Source organism: Emys orbicularis, chromosome 9 (assembly GCF_028017835.1).
Source record: "Emys orbicularis isolate rEmyOrb1 chromosome 9, rEmyOrb1.hap1, whole genome shotgun sequence".
Lineage (NCBI taxonomy): Eukaryota > Metazoa > Chordata > Testudines > Emydidae > Emys > Emys orbicularis.
Genome location: NC_088691.1, coordinates 63739855 through 63766120, shown reverse-complemented (window position 1 = coordinate 63766120; position 26266 = coordinate 63739855). Strand labels below are relative to the sequence as shown.

At 41.4% G+C, this 26266-nt stretch overlaps 1 protein-coding gene across 2 annotated transcripts in view; it reads left to right on the top strand.

The window, feature by feature from the left end:
- Nucleotides 1–25553, top strand: part of PIK3CB (phosphatidylinositol-4,5-bisphosphate 3-kinase catalytic subunit beta) — a 108760-nt gene extending 83207 nt beyond the window's left edge. For both annotated transcript variants that reach the window (XM_065410609.1, XM_065410611.1), the window contains 5 exons: nt 12429–12596; nt 13695–13818; nt 15479–15624; nt 22378–22510; nt 25416–25553. In XM_065410609.1, the coding sequence (XP_065266681.1) occupies nt 12429–12596; nt 13695–13818; nt 15479–15624; nt 22378–22510; nt 25416–25553 (709 nt within the window). The remainder of the gene's footprint in view (nt 1–12428; nt 12597–13694; nt 13819–15478; nt 15625–22377; nt 22511–25415) is intronic.
- The last annotated feature ends 713 nt before the right edge of the window (nt 25554–26266 follow it).

Below are 26266 nucleotides of genomic sequence, written 5' to 3'. Positions count from 1 at the left end.
TGCAGGAAATTGCCTTTGTGAATTTCTGTGCTGAAATTGAAACCTATCCTCTTAAAGGCATTTAGGCAAAAATCTTCTCTCAGCTTTCTGTGGTGTATTTAAATAAGTGTCTAACTTAAGTTGGGTAAATAAAGGAATATTAGAGTTAAGATCATCAATCTGATCTCTCTTCAACCTTTTATATAGGTATCTCAGTTGTGTATGATGATTCATGCTACATGAGGTGCAATACTTAGACTGATCATTTTCACTCTGCCTAATTTTATAAGTTTGTCAGAACTTTAACTTTTTTAATGTAGTTTTGTATTCATTCTAGTCAAATTTGAAGCATATTTAGCACAGTTTAATATAGCCCGAAGGCAAAATGAACAGAGGCAACAACATGTGGGACTGTTACAAATAAGCCTAGTTTCTGTTTGATGCAAGGTAATGCATGCCTGGTGAAAGTAACTTTCTTTGCTTAGTTTTTTCTACTTCTGTGCTATGTTTAAATAAACCTCCAGTGAGTTAACTCTTAAATGCTCTTTTTTACTAGAGGTGTGAGCATAATTTTCAAAAAATTACATTTCCTTACCTGTTAAGTTTGCCTTTATTTCCTAATGGCAGCTTTTTAAGTTAAACAGTTTATATATGGCAGGCTCTAAACTCAGTTCTTCTGAACTGGAACACACCTCCAATGTGAATAATTATTTCATCTCATAGATGATGTATATAATATCATTGAGGTTTAGTTCCTGCACTGAGCCCCGAAAAAGTGCACTTTCATTTATTCTTATAATTGGATTATAACTGATTCTCATGAAAATCGTCAGAAAATGCTTTTGACTTCTGCGCAGTCAGACTACAATAAAAAAAGAGAACAAACAAATTTTATATTAAAGACAAGAAGGACTAGTTAAGTATGATATCCCTGTAATAATTGCTTTCTTACCACTTGTTCCCCGATAATAAAGGGAACAAAGGGTGAGAGGGAGAAACATGATGTAATAAATCTGTAAAGCAGTTTATCTGTTTCACTTCCTGGTATACATTATGGGGGATCTTTAAAAATGGGTATATTTACCTTACCATGCTATAAATCCTTCATTGCTGTATTATATTCGAAGTATAGGAAAATGCCACAGTTTATCCGAGTAAAATTAATATTGAAATAAGATACTGTAAATGTTGAAAAGTAGCTCAATGTACTGCAATGAAAACATACATGATTTTCAATAATTTAGGGATTGGAGACTTAAATGAATAGTGCAGATATCACTCATTGTGGACCAGTTTTGAAATGCTATTTCTGAATGCCAGTGGAACAGAATATAGTGTTGATCTAGCTATTATCATGGGTTTATGCTAAGGAAGGAATAAACATATTTTCCTGCACCTAAAGAGAGGTAATGATGGTTGCTTAACTGCTGTAGAACTCTGACATATGATTTACCATAATGTACCTAATGAAGAGGGCAAATTTTTTAATCATCTATGTAAATAGTCATGAACTTGACACTTTTTTTTTATACCCTCCATGTTTTTCTTCCTAAGGTTCATCTTTAGTACCCCTCTTAAAGCTTAAGGGTATGTCTACACTACGAGAGTAGTTCGATTTTACATAAATCGAATTTGTGGAACCGATATTACAAAGTCGAACGTGTGTATCCACACTAAGGACAGTAATTCGACTTTGTGAGTCCACACTAACGGGGCAAGCGTTGACATTGGAAGCGGTGCACTGTGGGCAGCTATCCCACAGTTCCCGCAGTCCCCGCTGCCCATTGGAATTCTGGGTCGAGCCTCCAATGCCTGCTGGGGCAAAAAATGTGTAGAGGGTGGTTTTGGGTAACTGTAGTCATCCAACCGTCACTCCCGCCCTCCCTCCCTGAAAGCGCCGGCGGGAAATCAGTTCGCGCACTTTTCTGGTGAGTGACAGCGCGGACGCCACAGCACTGCGAGCATGGAGCCTGCTGCGACCATCGCTGCAGTTATGGCCGTTGTCAACACCTCGCACCTTATCATCCAGCTTTTCCAGAGGCAGATGCTGAGAAATCGGGCGAGGAGGCTACGGCAGCGCGGTGAGGACATGAAGTCTGAGAGGGGCACAGACCCCTCACAAAGCACGGGACCCCGCGCCGTGAACATCATGGTGGCAATGGGTCATGTTGATGCTGTGGAATGGCGATTCTGGGCCCGGGAAACAAGCATGGACTGGTGGGACCGCATAGTGCTGCAGGTCTGGGATGAATCACAGTGGCTGCGAAACTTTCGCATGCGGAAGGGGACTTTCCTGGAACTTTGTGAGTTGCTGTCCCCTGCCCTGAAGCGCAAGGACACCCGGATGCGAGCAGCCCTGACTGTCCAGAAGCGAGTGGCCATAGCCCTCTGGAAGCTTGCAACGCCAGACAGCTACTGGTCAGTCGCGAACCACTTTGGCGTGGGCAAAACTACCGTGGGGGTTGCTGTGATGCAAGTAGCCAACGCAGTCGTTGAGGTACTGCTGTCAAAGGTAGTGACCCTTGGAAACGTGCAGGTGATCATAGATGGCTTCGCCGCGATGGGATTCCCAAACTGCGGTGGGGCTGTAGATGGAACTCGCATCCCTATCCTGGGACCGGACCACCAGGCCAGCCAGTACATTAACCGAAAGGGCTACTTTTCAATGGTGCTGCAAGCACTGGTGGACCATAGGGGACGTTTTACAAACATCAACGTCGGATGGCCGGGCAAGGTTCATGACGCTCGTGTTTTCAGGAACTCTGGTCTGTTTAGACGGCTGCAGGAAGGTATTTACTTCCCAGACCACAAAATAACTGTTGGGGATGTGGAGATGCCTATAATAATCCTCGGGGACCCAGCCTACCCGCTAATGCCCTGGCTCATGAAGCCCTATACAGGAGCCCTGGACACTGAAAAAGAACTCTTCAACTACCTTCTGAGCAAGTGCAGAATGGTGGTGGAGTGTGCTTTTGGACGTCTCAAGGGGAGATGGAGAAGCTTACTGACTCGCTCTGATCTCAGCGAAACCAATATCCCCATTGTTATTGCAGCTTGCTGTGTGCTCCACAGTCTCTGTGAGAGCAAGGGGGAGACCTTTATGGTGGGGTGGGAGGTTGAGGCAAATAGCCTGGCTGCTGATTACGCCCAGCCAGACAGCCGTACGATTAGAAGAGCACAGCGGGATGCGCTGTGCATCCGGGAGGCTTTGAAAGCTAGGTTCCTCAGTGAGCAGGGTAACCTGTGACTATTAAGTTTGTTTAAAGAGAAGCTGAACCTGCCCCCGTTTCTTTACCCAGTTAATGTTGACTATCCTCTCTAGTTACATACCCCGTTCCCCCCCTTCCAACACACGTTTAAAAATAAAATAAATGGAACTTTGTTAATGAACACCGTTTTCTTTATTACTTTTCGGGACTCTGTGTGTGGGGGCTATGTGACTTTGTGGCGGGGGAGGACGGTTACAGATCCCCTGCTGCGTGGCTCTGTGATCTAGGCTAAGGACCGCTGCATAAGATCTCTAACCGCCCTCCCCCGCCACAAAGTCACCTACCCCCCCCCCCCCCACACACACACACACACACAGAACATGAAAACCACCTCCCAGACTGACCAGGGTGCCTAGTGACTGCAATGTGTGTGTGACCTTCTGCTGAACCTGCCCCCGTGTCTGTACCCTGGTAAAGGTGACTGTCCTCTCCAATTACCAACCCTCTTCCCCCCTTCAAACACACTCTCCTCTAAAAGAACATGACGGAAACAGTAATTGACGGAAACGTATTTTTTATTAGCAACTACACAGTTAGGGGATGACACTGGGACAGGGGCTTGGGTGAGGTGCTTTTGGAGTGAAGGAAAGGACTTATCAAAACTTGGGGAATGAGAGCCGTCTGGTACTTGAGCAGTCTGCAGGGGTGGAGTGACAGTTTTCACGGCCCCTGCCGCCCCTCCTTCTTGGGACTTTGGGTGAGGGGGGGTATGGGACTTTGTGGCGGGGGAGGGCGGTTAGAGATAGACTGCAGCGGGGCTCTGTCCTCCTGCCTCCGGTCCTGCAGAACATCCACAAGGCGCCGGAGCGTGTCCGTTTGCTCCCTCATTAGTCCAAGCAGCGTTTGAGTCGCCTGCTGGTCTTCCTGCCGCCACCTTTTCTCCCGTTCAATATGTGATCGATGGTATTGCGACATGTTCTCCCTCCACTGGGTCTGCTGGGCCGCCTCGGCTTGGGAGCAGCCCATAAGTTCTGAGAACATGTCGTCCCGTGTCCTTTTCTTTTTCCGCCTAATCTGCGCCAGCCTCTGGGAGGGGGATGCCAGGGTAGGTTGGGAGACAGTCGCAGCTGTGGGATGGGGAAAAGGGAGTGAATTCCTCAAAAAGATAATTTTTTGTGAACAATGAACATAGTCTTTCTCTGTGAACAAGACCATGCACAGCACCTATCACATGCGCACTCAGGACAAGGTCGAATTTTCGGCCTTCGCATTCAGTGCCTGGGGTCTTGCAGTGGAGATCAGACAAGCGGGGCAGGACAGCGGAATTCGGGTAGCAGGCTGACATGGTAAGCCGTAGACTTTTGGCTGCTTGAAACTTAAATTATAGCAGTGCCCTCCTTTCACGTTCAAAGCAATGCTCCTAGCATTGGCCAGTTCCTGCTGCCAGCAAGCATGAACTCTGCCCCTGTCCCACCCCCTCGCGGCTGTCCCCGGGAAAGATCCCTGTTTGCTGCCCCTCTCCCGCCTCCACCGCGTGGCTGTAAACCGCCACTTACAGTTCTGTAAAGGAACAGGCAAGCAGTCCCAATAGTCACATTCCCCTAATTCTAAGCAGGTCACCATGAGCGACATCACTCTGCTGAGGATTTCTGAGACAGAGAAAGAACTCATGCTGCGTGAAAGCCAGCAAAAACCAGGGCCGTATGCTGCCATGCTCTGCAAGGCAATGATCCCAGAGTACTTGATGATAGCCTGGCGCGGAAAAGTTTCCTACCACGGAGGACACAATAAGGCTGCTCTCCCCAGGAACCTCATGCAAAGGCTTTCCAATTACCTCCAGGAGAGCTTTGTGGAGATGTCCCATGAGGATTTCAGCTCTATCCCCGGACATATAGACCTTATTTTCCAGTAGCTGCACTGCCAAGGACTTAAACATTAAGCGCCTAGGGCAAACTAATCATGAAAAACCCATTGTTAATATTCCTGTTCTGTTCAAAATAAATGGTTACATGTTTAATACACTTACTGACTGATCCTTCCCCTGATTCAGGGTCCGGGTTAACGCCTGGGGACGGTTGGTAGGGGATCTCTGTGAGGGTGATGAAGAGATCCTGGCTGTCGGGGAAATCAGCGTTGTAAGCGCTGTCGACTGCCTCGTCCTCCTCATCATCTTCCTCATCTTCCCCGTCCGCTAACATCTCCGAGGAAGCGGCCGTCGACAATATCCCATCCTCAGAGTCCACGGTCAGTGGTGGGGTAGTGGTGGCGGCCGCACCTAGAATGGAATGCAGTGCCTCGTAGAAACGGCATGTCTGGGGCTGGGATCCGGAGCGTCCGTTTGCCTCTTTGGTCTTCTGGTACCCTTGTCTCAGCTCCTTGATTTTCACGCGGCACTGCGTTGCATCCCGGCTGTATCCTCTCTCTGTCATGGCTTTTGAGATCTTCTCGTAGATCTTTGTATTCCGTCTTTTCGATGGCAGCTCGGAAAGCACGGACTCATCGCCCCACACAGCGATCAGATCCAAGACTTCCCGATCAGTCCATGCTGGGGCCCTCTTTCTATTCTGAGATTGCATGGTCACCTCTGCTGGAGAGCTCTGCATCGTTGCCAGTGCTGCTGAGCTCACCACGATGTCCAAACAGGAAATGAGATTCAAACTGCCCAGACAGGAAAAGGAATTCAAATTTTCCCAGGGCTTTTCCTGTGTGGCTGGTCAGAGCATCCGAGCTCGGACTGCTGTCCAGAGTGTCAACAGAGTGGTGCACTGTGGGATAGCTCCCGGAGCTATTAGCGTTGAATTCCATCCACACCTACCCTAATTCGACATGGCCATGTCGAATTTAGCGCTACTCCCCTCGTCGGGGAGGAGTACAGAAATCGAATTTAAGAGACCTCTATGTCGAACTAAATAGCTTCGTTGTGTGGACGGGTGCAGGGTTAATTCGATTTAACGCTGCTAAATTCGACATAACCTCCTAGTGTAGACCAGGCCTTAGAGTTGCTCCCATTATTACCATCTTTAACATACATCCCCAGATCGTAGTCACCCTCCTTCTACTCATTGATGACTGGACTGGACAGCACAGAACTCCTTTCAGAGCTAGTAGGTCCTGCTCTTATATCTTCCAGTCTTTGTTACAGAGCAACATAAAGAACTCACCTCCTTCCACCCACTCACTACTGCGCTGAACATGATAACTGTGCACTAGTACCAATTCCAAGAATTGAAATGACAAGATAAGGAATATAGCATTGTAATGCAGGACACTAGCTATTAGGCAGCTGCCTCTGCCACTTCACTCACTTCTGCGGATACATATACAAGCACACAAAAGTTAGTTTTATTTGACTACTTCCTCCCTTCCCCCTCCCCCCGCCCCCCAAAAAAGACTGATTTCTAAGAACATCTTTGGAACTAATGTTTCTAACAATACGTTGATTTTTTTAAGTCTTGCAATTTAGCATTCCATGCCCTATCATTATCCATAACTTGAAACCATGTGAGGTACAGAGCTGTAATCTTTACAGTTTGTGATTTTAATTGCTAAACTATGTACATCTTTGCAGTAAGCTAGAAGTCAGCATATTTTTAAATAATATTCAGGCTGCACCAGCTGGAGAATTTGATCTCATCACTTAAGCATTTGTAGTTGAAGACTCATAGTATGATTTGCACAGGCACATCGCATCAAACCACACAGATATGGAAAATTATAAACAAGTTACCCATCAGGAAAATATGCTATTTATGAGAAGATTCCTTTTAGTAAAGTCTAAGATAGAAGAAGAATTTAAATAGACAAATTACTTCAGGAAGTGTACTGTTTGCTTTAAGGTAATTGAATGTTTGCTTAGTTGCTGTAAAGTTGAACATTTGATTTAATTTTTCTTTGAAAAGATGAAAAAATATTTGCAGATAATTTATACTATTATGAATAGCCTACAGGAGGTTGCTCTAATACTTGGGGGCAAGGACTGCCTTCCTGGCAGCTGGAGAGCACCAGATCAGGCATTCTCAGTTACTTCCTTCTCAGGGGTAGACTCTATGACTCCAGCCCAGCCCCACACACGGCGTCTGGCAATTGGGAATTAATTTGATGGGTCATTAGATATGTTTTCTCTGACTGACCTACTTTCTAAGGTCGTCAACGGGAGATGAAGAGAGATGCCATGCAGTCCAAAGATTGTCCCCATAAACTCTCAGAAAGAGTCAGAAGGGGAACCCCCAGAGAGAGCTGAACCTGTGGATCTGTTTGATTGGGAGCCCCCTCTCAACCATCTTTTATAATTCATGCTTATAAACAAAATTCTGAGGGGGTGTAGAGGCTGCGAAAAGAATTAAGAAGTATGCAGGCAGCAGCATCCAGATGGTGATCCAGGCACACTGAAATAGCCTTAGTTATGACAGTAACAGCATCCAGCCCCCACAGTAGCATATGCTGGAAGCAGGGGAGAGAACCATAAGTCACCCCTACTGCAAAATCAAATGTAAATAACCCCATTTCTCCAGCACATGTGTCTCATCAGAAAATATAAAAATAACCAGGCTGGGCTCTTGTGAAGGTCAGGGGTTGGGTGTGTCTGCTGTTCACGAGGCATAGAGCCTAAAGAAAGGATGAATAGCAGGCTTTGAAAAATATGCCCTCAATTTATTTGCTTGAGGACTAAAGCTATTAGCATAGGGTGAAAATACTGGTACTGCCATACAACTGAAGTCTAACCATACTTAATTTCCACTGACACATCTTCAATCCCCCAAACAAAACAATTCAATCTTGCTGAAAAAAAATCACACCTACCCCTCCAGTCCAGTCAGTTTTGCCCCTTCCCCTCCAATCCTTCTGCCCCCCATTTCTTTGAACAATAGGTCTCCCTTGCACTGCTGCCCCTTGTGCTCTCCTGGGTGCACAGAAGGCCCTAGGCTTCCCAGCTTCTCCTACTTCACCTGGAACCTCTGGATCCTTAGCCACCAACCACACTCCTGTGAAAACAGCCAGGCTCCAGTTGCTCTATTGCTTCTTTTCTCCACCTTTCCTTTTAAAAGAGCAGGAGCACTTGCTTACTGCCTCAATCAATCTTCTCATGGGAGTCTTACCCAATCTGGGGCCCCCTGCCACCTCAGATTTTGCAGCTTCAGTGAACTGGCCCTGGTGCAGAAAGCGCTACGCAGCAGATGAGCAATCTGGGATGGGGGCCAGAATTCTCTTATAACCACCACAAGCCAGAATGTTTATTTTAAAGCAATTCTAAATGGAGGCTCAGTCCAGTTCTTCTCTTCTGCTTGGAGTCTACACAAGGACAGAAACCCCAGCAGATCATCCTCTCCTGGAAGGGAGACACAGTATTCAGATACTTGGGAGCATGTGTTGGTCTTCTGTGCTGCAAAGCTGGACGGGGTAGGAGACTGAGACCAACCTTTCATCTGGATATATTGACTTGCTTTACAGTCAGCTTATCTCATAACTTCAGGTTTGTCTACACTGGGAAAATGAGTGGTATTTTTAAAATATATTATCCAACACATTTTTAAACACCATTTTGCCACAGGATTGTAGGTAAAGATAGTTAAGTTTAAAAAACATGCTACCTGGTCATGGTTAACTGTTCGAGGGGAGTGAATGTTAGTCAACACAACTTTAAAATACCACCCATTTTCCCAATGTACACAAATGGTTTCAATGGCTGTGTATTTTTTTCCAGGACTCAACTGAACTTTCACATATAAATCAAGATGCTTTAATCCAAAACCTACATATTACAGTGTTTGGTACATTGATAGGCAAAGAGGGTTATATACATATATTTACCTTTATTGTCAAGAAGCCTACAGTGGATTTTCATTTTTACCTGTATTGATAGGTGTGAGGTCTGGCATTGGCATTGTGGGTACTACAAGTAAATTAAGGGAAAGTTTATTTAAAAAAACCCAAAGAAAATCTTTCTTTAAAGTCTGTAGGATTTCAGTCATTTAGTAAACTGAATGCTATACCTGAAAATAGAAGAACATGCTGATGTAATGATGTACCAATACTCTCCCATTTATTTGGAAGAGATCCCTTTTGAAGAATTAAGCTTTTGAAATAGTTAAGGATTGAAAGACATTAGAGAAAATAAAGTGCGGAAAGAACATTATATTTATTGCCAAAGATTGCTTATAGATCTGTCAGTGATCTTTACATGGTCTTTAAAAAGGAGGAAGGTATCCTACTGACAGATGTTGAAGGCAAAAAGGCTAGAAGGGGATGGACAGAGCCTTGAGGATTTGTCCCCAATTTGACTCCTGTCAAACTGTCTCTCTGACAAGAATGTTTTTTCCTCCAGTTGTAAGCACACTGTCCTCCAGGGGCTGAATAGCTTTCATCATTGCTTGCCTTTGAAGGGGAAGTTGTTGGATATGTGCCAAGTTTAGCTGCAAGTAGGATAGGTTGAAATGCCATGGAAGAGCGCCAGCTTGCACTTTAACCTGGCAATACTTGGCTTACATTTTCATGTCGTGATAAGGATGGGAAGTGTTTCCTTGCATCATGAACCCTGGTGTTATGCAGTTGTTATATGTATTCTTTAATTCCAGTGTGAAAACTCTGTCTTGGATGTTGGTTTTTTTTAATTGGGAAAGAGACTAATTAAAAAGAAAAGGTTACAAATCTGAATTTTTTTTAGTTTATTTTAAAAAACAGATTTCGGAAATACTGAGCAATAATCTGGATATTTTGTAACCAAATCATCTACATTTAGGCTTTATTTTATGGGTCTCAGACAGACAGATTGTATTACATATATATGATGCTGTTATTCCACTGAATGGTAGAGATGGAAAAAGAAGTAGCGCTTCTCACTGCCAATGGAAGATTATTCCTGACGGTATGTTTTTTTAGTGCTTACCCCAGTTCAATTTTATATGTCCCAAAAACACAATCAGTTTCCTGAATTGTGTAGGGGCTGTTAAGAGATGTTTACGAGAGAGGAGGGTGGGGGGGGATAGTCTGTGGATGGGCCAGGGTTGGGATTCTCAATCCATGTATTCTCTTCAGCCTGCCTTCTAGCTTTGCCCCAACTTGTCGTTCTGCTGCTCCTATCCCTGCCCTTAACTAGGAAACCATAAAAGGGGTTGGTGGCTTTCAGCGGTGAATTCTTGACACAGATTCTGAAATGGTCCTGCATGAAGAGATAATATGGGTGATTGGCAGCAGGAGGCATTCTGCCTGCTCATAGCAGTCCAGAATTCAAACATTTACATAGTGTAGGGTGACCAGATAGCAAGTGTGAAAAATCGGGATGGGGGTGAGTGGGTAATAGAAGCCCATATTTAAAAAAAAACAATCAAATATCAGGACTGTCCCTATAAAATCAGGACATCTGGTCACCCTAACATAGTAAGAGAGGGCTAGAGAAGTTGTGAGGGGGGAGAATGTTCTGCGGCTAGGAGTGAGGAGAAGGGAAAGGTGTGAGTGGGAAAGTAGAGGAGGCTGGTAGGAGCAGAATTAATTCAGCTTCTGCCCTCACCCTAACGGACAAGAAGGTCAGTTCACCTGTCAAGATCAGTGGGTAGTAATTTTAACTATATACTATTTAGCTCGTGTCCACTATATTTGGTGCCATATTTTGGTCTAATTACATAAATCCTAAAATCAGTAACCAGCTTTTTAATATTTATGAATATTTTGTAATTTCTGTTATAATTAATATAGTAAATTTCAGTTTTAGAATCAGTTACTTTAATGAAGATGTATAAAATAGTCTTCTTAGGGTTAGTGATGGGAATAGTGCACAACTAGAACTCCAGATTTGATTAAACTGCTTCATATTTATTTGTGTTGTAAATATTGCTAATATCTATGTGACCCTATTCTCCATACTTGTAAATATCTCAATTAAATTACTTCTGCATTAAATAATCCTAATCCTGGTTTTTGTATCCCCGTCCATACCTCCTCACCATATTTGTTGCATTTGTCTGCTCCAGTTCAATCTTAATTCATATTGAAGTAAATTAGAGCTATCAAAACTGAAAACAGAATAGATTACCATTGTTGAGTATAACGTAATTATGTGTTGCCAATATGCTCGTCTCTAGATGGACTTCGCTATCAACGTCAGTGCCTGTGGTGTGCACTTGCTTGTATTTGACAATTTTCTTGATTTTAAATTAGTGTGGTGGTGGTGGATGGTAGAACGGTAACCTTTTGGTGTCCTGTAAAAGAAATTCCGGATTTGGGTTTTTGTCTGTAATCAGCAGTCCATAATGAAGGAGTGTACCAACTTTCAGAATTTTAGCTTACCTATGGCACAGATTGTTAAAAACAAAACATATCTAACAGAATATATATGCATTATTTTCTATCTCTTTGTAATGCACCCAAGCATCCTACAGTGGTCATTCTTAAACACTCTGGGGGAGATACTGTGCTACCTCTTTATTAATTTCTTGAAACTTTTAAATTGAACTAGGAAGAATGGAAATCCGATAAATATTGTGCTAAAACAGAGGGGCTGGATTTTCATTTACACTCAGGCACCTTTAAACCACTCTGACAGTACAAAGGAATCTTAAAGTGAATGTGAATGTAATTTACTTCCTCTTTACAGCCTGTTTACACTCTAAACTAGCAACTGACATGAAATGGCTCCCTCTATTGTTTTTCTAACAGAATTACACTTCAGTAAAAAGCAAAGTGTTGCCTATTTCCCATATAGTAAGAATCCCTGTTTTTACAAACTAATTGGGGACTGAGGAGTGTGTAAAGTGGAAAAGGTCTTAAAATTAAGCACTAAGAATTACAGTAGGTACGGTGTATTGTGCACTACATCATTTTCTTCTTGTCCTTCCAAGCATTGCAAAGCAATTTCCAATTCCCCTGAAGGCATCGAAATGTGAAAGAATGTTGACTTGTTCTTCATCTACATGATTTTTGTTATGTGATATCCGCCCTCCCTGCCCTTCTTACCCTTCTCCCCCCCCCACCCCCGAAAAAAAATCAGGAAATTGTTTCATATAAGTGGCCATTTGTAAGATTGGTATTTGTAAAATTGAGCTTCTACAGCAGTTTCTGCATTTGTGTAGTGGAGGGAAAATACTATTTGTAAATAAAGCGTTGACGTTTTCACTCTGGAAACCTGTCCATTTATTAATTTCTGAGAGTTTAGCCTTAAAATTAGCATAGACATTCAGCCCAAGAATGTTTGTGTTGAAAGAAACAATCTTCCTAATTTTTTTTAATAGTGTCTCTGTTTTGTTTCAGGATGTTGCCATATGGTTGTTTAGCAACAGGAGACCATTCTGGCCTTATTGAGGCTGTTTCTGCTTCAGAAACCATTGCAGATATTCAGTTAAATAGTAGCAATGTTGCTGCTGCTGCTGCATTCAACAAAGATGCTCTCTTAAACTGGCTAAAGGAATACAATTTAGGGTAAATTTTCATGTGTATTTCTTGCTTATAACTTATGTTATAAAAATTTTTACAAGGTGAAATTCTGTTTTGAGGATTAAGGAAAAAAACACAAATCCCATTTTAGGGTCCAATCCTGCACGGTGATGCAGAGCACCCTCTTTTCATATAAATTTTCAGAAAATGTATTCTGTACTCAGAATTAGTAAAGGATACACTGTATTAGCCACACATAATAAATAGGTTTGATCCCCTCTTTAAATTCAAAGCAACCTTAATTCTGGAGCCATTATAGCATCACCCTAATGCATATCCAAAAGGGTTGGGTGAGATTCTGCACTGCACCTCTAAGAGGCTCAGCAGAAAACTCAGAGCCCAGGGATTGGGAAAGGCTAAGGTGGCTGTAAGCTCTGCGGTTTCAGGCATAATTTAGACAGCCCTCAGGACTTGTCTGGGGCCATTGGGCCACAGTGCTGTCTGGAATCTCCAAGCACTGTGTGCTGTAGCCCTGCCTCCAGCACTCCCTGTATGCCAGGGCTTGCCAGGGAGTCCTCAGACAGCAGTCTCATTGCTGTCTTTCACTGTACCTGTGCCTTGAAAGTCTTCCCTTGGCTGGATCCAAGACTTCTAGATTCCTTTTACATTGCTCTGTCCCTTTTACCCAATGTAAAAGGGCTCAGTGGAGTGAGGATCTCGCCCATTGTGTGCATGCATGTATGCACAAGTACACACATATATAGCTGTCTTTGCAAGTTTGTTGCCTTTTTCGTTTTAGATACCGGATCCATATTCAGATTCAGGTTTCTCTTGGAGTTCAAACAGCAGTCCACACACCGAATTCTAACATTGGCAGCAGTCTGTGCTGTGCATCATTGGATAAGCCATGAAACATAATTTAAAGAAAATAATAATTACACATACCTAATGGCTCAATGCCATTGCCTATTGTAACAGTTTCATTTCTACATAGTGAAATGGTTTAATAATCCTGCAGTTGAGCTGTTTTAAAATATCCATATCTGATCTTAGTTTAAGCCAAATTGTGTGTTTTCTTAAAGTGAAAATAGAAGGTGAATTATTGCTAATGTGCAGAATTATTGTTTGCCTTTGTGTTTTTAGAGATGACCTGGATCGAGCCATCGAGGAGTTCACCCTGTCTTGTGCTGGCTACTGTGTAGCTACTTACGTACTGGGCATTGGTGACAGACATAGTGACAATATCATGGTCAGGAAGAATGGTCAGGTAAGAATCCTGTTAGCAGTTAGATGAACTCTATTTAAAAAAAAAAAAAAAGTCTTCGCCATTGTAGTTCTTGTACAAAGCTTATTTTGAGAGTTTTTTTCAGGTACATTTGTCTTATTCTAGCTTTGGTGTCTTATTAAAATAAAACATATAAATATGGAACTAAATATGTAAATAGTAGTTGTTATGGTTAACTCAGTTCTGGTAGATGGGGAGAGAAAGTGAGTTTTGAGAAAAGATTTTAATCAAGAGAGGATAGCAGCTTAGAGACCACCGCATATATTGTAAATAATTATTTGTCAAGTAAGATTGTCCTGAATAATTCATCACTTCCCTAAAACCCAATAAGTCTCCTTATTAGAGCTGGGCACATTTTTTTCATGCTAATCATTTTTTCACTGAAAAATGCTGATTCTGTTTAAGCGAAACACACATTCAAGTCTATTTCAGAAAATTTTTTGGTCAACTGTATATATTGTGAAATGTGCAAACAGTTCATTTTCAGCATTTCTACAATTTAATATTTTAACGTCTTATTTCAGAAAGACATTTTGTTTCAGAATTTCACTGTTTTGTTTTAAAAAACATGTTGGAAAGGTAATCTTGAAAACAAAACACTGTAGTTTCAGGTTGAGCAAAATGTTTTGTTCAACCTAAAACAGATTTTTTTTTCATCTTCTTTGTTCCTTCCAAAAAACTGAAACGTTTGTGTTTTGGGTCAGCCCAAACAGAAGTTTTTAAGTTATTTTTTGGTTTGGTCACCAAAGCAGAAAAATCAATTATGTACACGGTGCTACTCCTTGTGGCCCTAGATGTTTATAGCTATGATCAGATCTCAGTGTATCTTGCAAATGAGCAACCTAGAAAATCCAAGTATAGAGTTTTGAACTGTATGGTTCCATCAGGGTTAGACATGAATAATACTCTCAATAAAAATGTTATTCATAATGAATTTTTTTTATTTCTAGTCTAGCCTTATCCAGATTTCAGTGACATCACTCTTACATCTACAAGACATTTTCTCATTTTTAGAACAATGTTGTCAGTATTTTATTAATTTGTAGAATAATTTTTCCTCTACTATCCCCGACACTGCCCCATCACCAAAAACATGAAATAAATTAAATTTTAATAATAATTAATTATTTTTTAAAAGAAACCCTTACCTGACAGAGTTTCAACCCTGAAAAGGTAGAATGCCAGAGACTCCTTGAAGTCTACAGGGGACTTCACTATTGCTATGGATTTCACGTGGAAGACACTCAGATACTATGATGTTGGGCATCATGGTAAAGCCCTAACACAGATAAATAATGTTTATTGCTGTACTTTGGAAGCTTGAAACTGAAATTTCCTTTCTGACTGACAATATTTCCTCCTGTGTGGACATTGCTTTGTACTCAGAGTGGCCAGAAGAGCCAGGCTGCTGGCACTGATATTTCTATTCAGTTTTGAAACACTGAGAATAAAAACCTAAACAAGAAATTACATCTCCTTCAGAGACACACAAAAGATGAGGTGTTAGGGCAGGAATGGGGGATTACTGTGAGTCTCATTTTTAGCTAACCATTCCTGACAAGGTCCCCTTTACGTTTTTTAAACAAATTAGAAAAATAGAATATTTTTCTGGAGAAATTAATTTTTATTTCTTTTTGTTTAGCTCTTTCACATAGATTTTGGGCATATTCTTGGGAACTTCAAATCCAAATTTGGAATTAAAAGGGAACGAGTGCCTTTCATTCTTACCTATGATTTCATTCATGTCATTCAACAAGGCAAAACGGGGAATACTGAGAAATTCGGCCGGTAAGTATTGCTTTGATGTCTAAGATAGTCATAACTTCTTTCCTCACCTTATAGCTGGAAAAAAGTATGTTGATCAGTTCCAGCACACAGTCCTATGCATAATCAGCATGCAGTAAAATAATGCAAAGTGATCACCCATCCAAGTGGACCTAGACTAAGGAAAAATACACCTTGGCAAACTTGAAACATTTTTGCTTTTTAAGAGAGAAGTAATTTTAACTCATTTAATTTGAAAACAAAGTATTAAGAAAATACTGTACATCCTGTGTATATAGATGAACTGAACTACTCATTATGGTACATAACCTATCGCTTAAGTCAGCATCTATACCAGATGACTGGCAAATAGCTAATGTAACACTGATTTTTTTTTTTAAAAGGCTCCATGGGTGATCCTGGCAATTACAAGCCAGTAAGCCTACCTTCAATACCAGCAAATTGGTATTTGCTGGTATTGCTGGTAGGAATAGAATTATCAGACACCTAGATTAACATATGTTGGGGAAGAAAGAACATGGCTTTTGTAAAGGAAAATCATGCTTCACCAATCTATTAGCATTGTCTGAGCATGTCAACAAACATGTGGACAAAGATGGTCCAATGCATATAGTGTACTTGGACTTTCAGAAACATTCACAAGGTCCCCCACAAAAGGCTCTTAAGCAAAGTAGGTACTGATGGGATAAGAGGGAAGTTCCTCTCATGGGTCAGTAACTGATTAAAAGACAGGAAACAAAGGGTAGGAATAAATGGTCAGTTTTCACAGTCGAGAGAGTTAAATAATGAGGTCCCCCAAGGATCTGTATTGGAGCCACTGCTGGTCAACATATTCACAAAAGATCTGGAAAATGGTAAACAGTGAAGTGGAAAAGCTGAGAAGATTATACAAAATTCCTCAAGAAAGTTAAGTCCAAAGCTGACTGTGAAGAGTTACAAAGGGATCTCCAAAAACTGGGTGACTGGGCAACAAAAAGGCAGATGAAATTCAGTGTTGATAAATGTAAAGTAATGCACAGTGAAAGACACAATCCCAACTATACATACAAAATTATGAGGTCTAAATTAGCTGTTACCACTCAGTAAAGAGATCTTGGAAACATTGTGCATAATTCTCTGAAAACAGCTGCTCAATATGCACCGGCACTCAAAAAAGCTACCTGAATATTAGGAAAGGGATAGATAATAAGACAGAAAATATCATAATGCCATTATATAAATCCATGGTACGCCCACACCTTGAATATTTCATACAATTCTGATTGCCCGATTTCAAAAAAGATGTTAGAGTTGGAAAAAGTATAGAGAAGGGCAAAAATATGATGAAGGTTATGAAACAGCTTCTGTATGAAGAGAGATTAAAAAGACTGGGATTGTTCAGTTTAGAAAAGACACGATTATGGAGGGATATGACAGAGGTCTACAAAATCATGAATGGTGCGGAGAAAGTTAATAAGGAAATATTATTTACCCCTTCACATAACACAAGAACCAGGGGTTACCCAATGAAATTAATAGGCAGCAGCTTTAAAACAAACATAAGGAAGTACTTCTTCACACAATGCACAGTCAACTTGTGGAACTCGTTGCCAAGGGATGTTGTGAAGGCCAAAAGCATAACTGTTTTAAAAAAAATAATTCGCTAATATCACAGAAGATAGGCCCATCGGTGACTATTAGCCAAGTTGGTCATGGATGCATCCCCATGCTCTGGGTGTCCTGAAGTCTCTGACTGTCAGAAGCTGGGCTGGACAACAGGATGATCACTCAAAAATTGCCTAGTTCTTTTCATTGCCTCTGAAGCATCTGAAACTGGCCACTGTCAGAAAACAGGATACTGGACTAGATGGACCATTGGTCTGATCTAGTGTGGCCATTCTTACATTCTTAAGTCTGCATTCACAGCAATGATGTCTCAACCATGAAACATAGCTATCTTTAGCCATGTGATATAACTGATTTGTGGTGGGGGGGTTGGTGGAAGAGAAAAATGAGGAAGGATTGCTTTTATAATATAGATTGGTTGTATCTAGATCTGATTCATGTTCATATTTTTATAAATGATTTTCCTGAACTTAAAACCCACCCATTGTTAAAACACACAATTATTTTAACACCCCCCTTGAGTACTGAGAAATAGCACTGTTTCTATCACTGCCAGAAATTATCCTGCAATTCTGCGGTCATCAAATTCTAGGATTTATAGCACAATTTAGCACTTTTGGTGATATTTCTAAAACTAATTTTCTACTGATCTTTGCCAAATGGCTAAATGTAAATGTATGTACCATTGTATTCGGCAACAAGCAATTATTGAGAGCATTTTAGGTCTGCCTACCAGAATCCTAAAGATAATATATCTATCAGTCAAGGCTTCTAATTTTAAGCTCCACTTCCTTTCCATTTGTTTTGGTTGCCTGACCTAAATGCATAGATGGTAATGTGATTCCCCATTTCTTCTTCTAGTGATTGTTCATATGGATTCCATTCTGTGTGCATGTGCCCCATGCGTTCAGAACATTTCGTCCAAAGGAGAGAGCGTCAACTGGATTCATAAGTTTCAAGGCTAGAAGGGCCTGTTGTGATCATCTGGCCTAACCACCTGTCTAACACAGGCTATAGAATTTCCCCCAAATAATTCCTTAGAGCAGATCTTTTAGAAAAACATCCAGTCTTGATTTAAAAGTTGCCAGTGATGGAGAATCCATTGTGACCCTTGGTAAATTGTTCCAGTGGTTAATTACTCTCACTGTTAAGAATTTACATCTTATTTCCAGTCTGAATTTGTCTACATTCAACTTCCAGCCATTGGATCGTGTTTCACCTTTTTCTGCTAGATTGAAGAGCCCATTGTCAATTATTTGTTTCCCAAATAGGTATTTTATTGATTGTAATCAATTCACACCTTAACCATCCCTTTAAGATAAATAGATTGAGCTCCTTGTGGCTTGTTTACTAATCTTTTAATCGTTCTCGTGACTCTTCTCTGAACTGTCTCCAGTTTATTAACATCTTTCTTGAACTGTGCGCACCAGAGCTGGACACAGTATTCCAGCAGTGGTTGCAGTGCCAAATACAGAGGTAAAATGACCTCTCTACTCCTACTCAAGATTCCCCTGTTTTTGTATCCAAGGATCCCATTAGCCCTTTTGGCCAATGTCATACAGGGAGTTCATGTTTAGCTGATTATCCACCCCCACCCCCAAACCTTTTTCAGAGTCACTGCTTCCCAGGATAGAGTCCTCCAGCCTGTAAGTATGGCCTAAATTCTTTGTTCCCAGGTGTACACATTTACATTTAGCTATATCAAAAGTCATATTGTTTGTTCGTTTGTTTGCGACCAGTTTGCCAGGTGATCAAGATCGCTCTGTATTAATGACCTGTCCTTTTTGTTATTTACCACTCCCCCAGTTTGTGTCATCTCCAAACCTTATCAGTGATGATTTTATGTTTTCTTCCAGGTCATTAATAAAAAGGTTAAATAGCATAGGACCAAGAACAAATCCCTGCAGGGCTCCATTAGAAAGATACCCACTCGATGATGAGTCTTCATTTACAATTAAGTTTTGAGACCTATGAGTTAGTCAGCTCTTAATCCATTTAATATGTCCCATGTTAATTTTATATCATTCTAGTTTTTTAATGAAAACGTTGAGTGATGCCAAGTCAAACACCTTACAGGAGTCTCAATATATTATGTCAACACTATTATTTTTATCAACCAAAGTTGTAATCGCATAAAAAAAAAAGTATGAAGTTGGTCTAACAGGAAATGTTTTCCATAAACCTATGTTGATTTGTATTAATTATATTGCCATCCTTTAATTCTTTATTAATCGACTCCTGTATCATTCACTCTGTTACCTTGCCCAGGATTGATGCCCAGATTGGCAGATCTATAATTACTCAAATCATCCCATTTAACCTTTTTAAATATTGACACAATATTAGCTTTCTTCCAGTCTTCTGGGACTTCCCCAGTGTTCCAAGCCAGCTCTTCTAAAATGCTTGGATACACGTTATCTGGACCTGCTGATTTAAAAAGTTTAACTTCAGTAGTTGCTGTTAAAAATCCTCCTGAGATACCAGTTGAATAGAAAGAGTGTTAGCTTTATAGGTCAGTCTATTTGATAAGTGGAAAAGGATTTCTATGTGGGCATTTCATCAGCATCCATTTCCCTCAACACCTGTTTCAGTAGTATTTTATTGTTTGTTAGTTCAGAAACAATCTGGACTTTTAGTTTCTGAAGGGTCAGTATAGCAGCAATATCTGCACATCACCCTCTTTATCCAGGGCCACACAATATTTTCTCATCCTACAGCAGCTAGATTCCTTAAGAGCCTTATTCATGTTTTCCCCCCAATTTGGGAGCCCTGTCCCTCTTGGAACTTCAATATAGTATTAAATGTTGATGGCTCCCTTTTTGAGCCCATAGCAACCTGTACCCTATACCGTGTATCACTGAAGACTGGTTTTTTAGTAGCCATTGCATTAGCTCAAAGGGTAGGGGAAATCAGGCCCTTCTCTCTTATATAGTTTTTCATAAGGACAACATTACTCTCAGGCTTCATCCCAAGTTCCTCACCAAGGTTCTTTCAGAGTTCCATATGAACCAGTTTATTCATCTCTCAGTTTTCTTTCCTAAGCCTCACTCAAACCCAGGGAAAGCTAAACTTCATACATTTGATGTAGTAAGGGCATTGTCATACTATCTTAACTGGACAAAATCATTCAGGAACACACCTAGACTGCTAGTGGCTTTCCCTGATAGTGTTAAGGGTCAGGCAGTATCCTTACAAAGATTATCAAAATGGGTCTCCAACTGTATAACAACATGTTATGAGATAGCCAAGTTAGCTAGGGCACAGGCAGCTGGTTCACATCTTTACGAGACACTGTTCCTTGGCAGAAGCTTCCAGATTGGATACCCGTTTGGTAGGGCTGTCTTGCATTCATTATTTGTTGACTCCTAGTATCCAGGTCCAAGCAAACAGACAACTGTTGTTGGTTACCAAGAGCAGAATACATGTGGACAATCATTTGAACAAGAAAGAATGGAGATTCTTTGAGATGTGTTACTCACATGGATTCCAAGGCCAACCCTCCTTCCCTGAAACTACAGAGTCCTGCTCCTCTGGGATTCTGGATTCTCAAAGGAGTTGAGGGATGGTTGGGCCCGTTCCACCCTTTATTCCTTTGGGCCAGTGTACACAGGACATATATAGGGCGTAGGCACTGCTGGACGCTACATGGGGTGTGTGTGTGTCCCAAGAAGGGAATCCACTTGGACAACACCTCTTAAAGAACCATAGTTACTATCAGATAAGTAACAGTACTTTCTTAGCTCTTCTGTTTCTTCTCAATTGTCTTTCAACTCATTTACGTAAATGAGAAAGAGAAGAGAAAAAGGAAGAAAAAATCTAGTTACAGGAGAATGAAGAGGGAGGGAATAGCTGTATGGATACCTCCAAGCCAGCTCACAGCTAAAAGGCTCTGTAGCTGGTAGGCAAGAATTACAGGGAGCCAGCAGGAATAAACCATCCTCCACACCAAACCTTCCACTCAGGGGCTCTGAACCATCTCATTGGCAGGGACACAGTAATGTCCCTGAGGTTCGACTTCATCTCTCTGACTTCTCTACCTACCTGAGAGCTTGTCACACAGAGCTTGTCTCTGAAATCTGGCCAATTCCATAGCCCTCATGGCTATCAGTGTTGTGGAGACCTTCTTTCTTTGTGCCACTCCAGCTTGGGCCTCTGCAGATTGGCTGCCAGTCCTTCGACCCATTGCTTACAACAGCCACTAACTGTGTTTACTGTCATTGGCTAGTGTGAAAGGTAAGGTACATGCAACAAGGGAAAATTGCCCACCAGTAATTCTATTTGTCAAAGTCCTTTCTTCTCCCTTTCTACATCGTTCCTGACTCCTACCCACTCTGACTTGTTCCCCTTCTATCCACACACAAATAGGTCAGACTCAGGTCAGCAAGCACTCAGGACCTAGAATCCTGCTGGGGGGGGGGGAAGGAAGCAGTCAAATATAGAGTTCTACTGTCACTTGGGTTCAGGCCCTGTCATTTTGAAATGTGGATGCAGCTCAAGCCACTGACCCAAGTCAGAAGGTCCGTGTAGTGCAGTATTGATGCGTTAGCAAGGTCCAGCAATTGTAAACCCAGGTTTACAATGCAGTGTGAACTGTCAAGCGTGGGCTTAGAAACACCAAGTCCACAAGCCCGGGTCCCATAGACCTGGGCTTAGTGTGCAGACTCCTCTTAGGAGGAGTCTCTCAGAGATTTTACTTCGATGTAAGTTATCACTTTGCGACAGAAGCCCATATTGGCAAAGAAGTGGGCATATTGATGCTCATACATTCAGTTTGACTGACCTTTTGCCTCCTTGCTTCTGGTAGGTGGAGCCACAATGCTGTCTGTAGTTGGTGCTGTTGGATAAATGGAAAACCAACCAAATGCCAATGAGCCATTTTTCTACTGTAGAATAAGTAGTTAGCCCACAGTTCCATTTGATACTGTCAGTATTTACTGTATGTATATTGGCAAACAAATGCAGGATTGAAAGTGGAACAGCTGGAGGGTTAAATAAAAGTTCACAAGTGTCATTTCAGACAGTAATTGTATACTAAACTTAATGTCATTTGAAAAAAATATGTATTGGGCCAGATGACCTATGAAGAGCTATCTCACTGTATCTTCTCCTGCTTCATGTCCATTGCATGTATGTTTTGTGATGGATGTTCAGGTTCCGCCAGTGTTGTGAAGACGCATATTTGATTCTGCGAAGACATGGAAATCTATTTATCACACTCTTTGCACTGATGTTAACTGCAGGGCTTCCAGAGCTAACCTCTGTCAAGGATATCCAGTATCTCAAGGTAAAAACCAGAACTACATCTCTATATAATTTAGCATTTCTTCTGTACGTGAATTTGTGGTCAGATAGCAAATGCGTTTCCTTACTTTTCTAAGCCCTTTCCCTAGGATTCCAATCCATATAATAGAACTTTCTTCAAGTGGTATCTGGTACTGAGGCACAGACCCATATCCCTCAACTATTTTGTATGTAAGATCCTGGAATGACTAGTTGCTGTCTCTCGAGATCTGTGATGCATCCTGGGGGTACAAAGCATTTTGAGGAACCTTGCTACCACCAGGCCTTAGCATGAGGAACGCTTGTGTATGCCTGCTGTGGGTCAGTTCCCCAACTCCACCAGTCTCTGGCAATGCAAGCACTGCCTTCCAGGCCTCCATCAGCCCCACTCTCCTTTACTAGTTAATGATAGGTACACTCCAACCCCTGAGACCTCTGAGCGGCCCCCTGGAATGCACAGCCCATGATCCACTAGACACTCGCAGAACTCCCAAATTCTCTGCTCCCAAAGGTACACTACAGCCAGCTTATCAGTTACATCTTAGACCACGGCTCTGCTTACCACACAATACTAGATATGTTTACAGTAAAAACAAGAAGTTTATTTAGCAAAGAATAGATTCAAGAAGCTAGTAGAACATATAAAATATACAAACATATCAAATGAAATCATAATATGCTTTCTAGAGCCTAAGCTTAACTAACAGGACGTTCCGATGTCTCTCAAAGGTTAGTTCACCCAAAGTTTCTCTTCCAGTGTCAAACAGCCAGACAGGCTGTGATCCTCCATTCAGAAAACAAGCGTGCTGGCAGCTTGTCCTCTCAGCGAAGGATAACTGGGTGCATCTCTGCACCTCCAGATATAGTTCCAATCATTCATTGTCTTCACTTGTAAAATGGGTAACCCCCACTGCTTGTTTTTTCCAATCTAGAATCTCCCCTGGAGACACTACTATCATTTGATTTGCATTTTTCTCAGACTGTATGTAGTTGTTCATTATGCAGATGACACTAAACTGGGAGGAGTGGTAGATACGCTGGAGGGTAGGGATAGGATACAGAGGGACCTAGACAAATTAGAGGATTGGGCCAAAAGAAATCTGATTAGGTTCAACAAGAAAAGTGCCGAGTCCTGCACTTAGGACAGAAGAATTCCATGCACTGCTACAGACTAGGGACCGAGTGGCTAGGCAGCAGATCTGCAGAAAAGGACCTAGGGGTTACAGTGGACGAGAAGCTGGATATGAGTCAACAGTGTGCCCTTGTTGCCAAGAAGGCTAACTGCATTTTGGGCTGTATAAGTAGGAGCATTGCCAGCAGATCGAGGGACATGATCGTTCCCCTCTATTCGGCATTGGTGAGGCCTCATCTGGAGTACTGTGTCCAGTTTTGGGCCCCACACTACAAGGAGGATGTGGAAAAATTGGAAAGAGTCCAGCAGAGGGCAACAAAAATTATTAGGGGGCTGGAGCACATGACTTATGAGGAGAGGCTGAGGGAACTGGGATTGTTTAGTCTGCAGAAGAGAAGAATGAGGGGGGATTTGATAGCTGCTTTCAACTACCTGAAAGGGGGTTCCAAAGAGGATGGATCTAGACTGTTCTCAGTGGTACCTAAAGACAGAACAAGGAGTAATGGTCTCAAGTTGCAGTGTGGGAGGTTTAGGTTGGATATTAGGAAAAACTTTTTCACTAGGAGGGTGGTGAAACACTGGAATGGGTTACCTAGGGAGCTGGTGGAATCTTCTTCCTTAGAGGTTTTTAAGGTCAGGCTTGACAAAGCCCTGGCTGGGATGATTTAGTTGGGGATTGGTCCTGCTTTGAGCAGGGAGTTGGACTAGATGACCTCCTGAGGTCCCTTCCAACCCTGAGATTCTATGATTCTATGATAAGCACACAGTACACAATTTGCATATAGCCAGACAGGTAGATAAGCATCTCCTGCCTGAAAGTAACTTGTTTAAAACCTTCTGGTTACCAGTCCCAAGGCACAGATCTTAAGAACATAATTTGCAGTATACATACATAACTGCTTACATATTATCCATACATACATTTTGCAATGATTATGGGGACCATTGTGACTCAGGCTTTCAATAGAGACCTTACATGACACTCTTTGGCAAACTAGTATGTGGATACCAGACCCGGGGGATCTCTGTGACTCTTATGAACCCCTGTGCCCTCTGCCAGTTGGCACCAAGAGGTCAGATTCTGACCCTCTGCGGTGCTGATCTCATTAAGATCAGTGGGAGGTGAGGGTACTTGCATACCCTCAGAAGTTTTTTTTATGACCTCACAAATTGGCCAAGGAGCACAGTGCTGTAAAGAAAAAGGCTTTTCTTAATTTCTGGGTCAAAATAAAAAAATAGTTTTAAAAGTATCTTATCATCTAGATAGGTAGTTCATGTTCATATGAGAGAGCTAATGGAATGTTTTTCACAACAGAACAGTACAGCATGTTGCAAATTGCTTCACTCAGGTAAAAGTACATTTTTCATACCAGCTTTTCCTGGCTGTCACTTTTTTAGATTATCCGTCAGTTCATTTCTTTTTTGCCAACGTTGAGTTGCCATCTGCCTGTATGTTACTCATAACTTCTAGTTACTGAACTGCAAATTAGTGCCATGTTCTTCTTCAGTAGTTGTTTTGTTGCTTTAACAGCAAACACTGGCCAGAGTTGGTTAGTTTCTCAAAAACACCTGTGATTTCCTCTTTTTTTTTCTTTCTAACTTTATCATTAAGTCCAGAAAATATCACTGTATATTGATAAAAGGCTAATAGATTTAAGAGGTTTATAGTAGAAAAAGAAGAATGTGATTTAGAAAAATTAAAAATGCTGGGAAGGGGGGGAACATAACTGGATTTTAAATTCCCAACAGTACCTTTTTGTTTCCTTTTTGTTTTTAGGACTCTCTTGCCTTAGGGAAGACTGAGGAAGAAGCGCTAAAACAATTTAAGCAAAAATTTGATGAAGCGCTCCGGGAAAGTTGGACTACTAAAGTGAACTGGATGGCTCACACTGTTAGAAAAGATTACAGATCCTAGGTGGTTTTTAGATTTGCACTAAACTGAACATTACTCTGACAATAAGTGTTTAAAAAGGGAACTGTAGGCTTGACCAACAAAATGTATTTCAAAACAGAAAAAAAGGAAGTGGCCTGGATAATTGCTGATTCTTTTGCACTCTGCTTCTGAATGCTTGATCCCAAGACTTTCTGAACAAATAGTAAATATCCTGGATAATCAGTTCCTGCTGACTTTGCACGCTGAGAGCTACTAGATACTTTTTTTTTTTTTAATTATTTGGTACTTTAAGAAAGTGTAAATATTTGTTTTTGTATGTTGAGGTCATGTACTCTACACACTCGGGAGGTATGGAGACCTCTTATGAAACTGCTCATTGTTTTAAAATTGGGGCTTACAAGAAGGGTGAAAGTTTTTGATATCTTAATTCTATCTAAACATGACCATACTGTATATATTTTTTCATATGAAATCTGCCCTACTTGCATAAATGCATTAATTAATTCTACTGTAAAGAGTAGCCACAGTTATTGTACTACAGGGAGGTGCTTAAAGTCTTGTACTGCTGCTGAAAGAACAGTATACAGATATTTGTAAGATTTCTAATGGGAGTTCTTCAAAAGCACTTAGTTTTGGCCTAACTTTGCTCCCTGTGACTTCACTAGGAGCAATTAGACCAATGCTGAATGCTTTTGAAAATCCCTCCCAAAAGGTGTATTGTCTTCAATTCAATC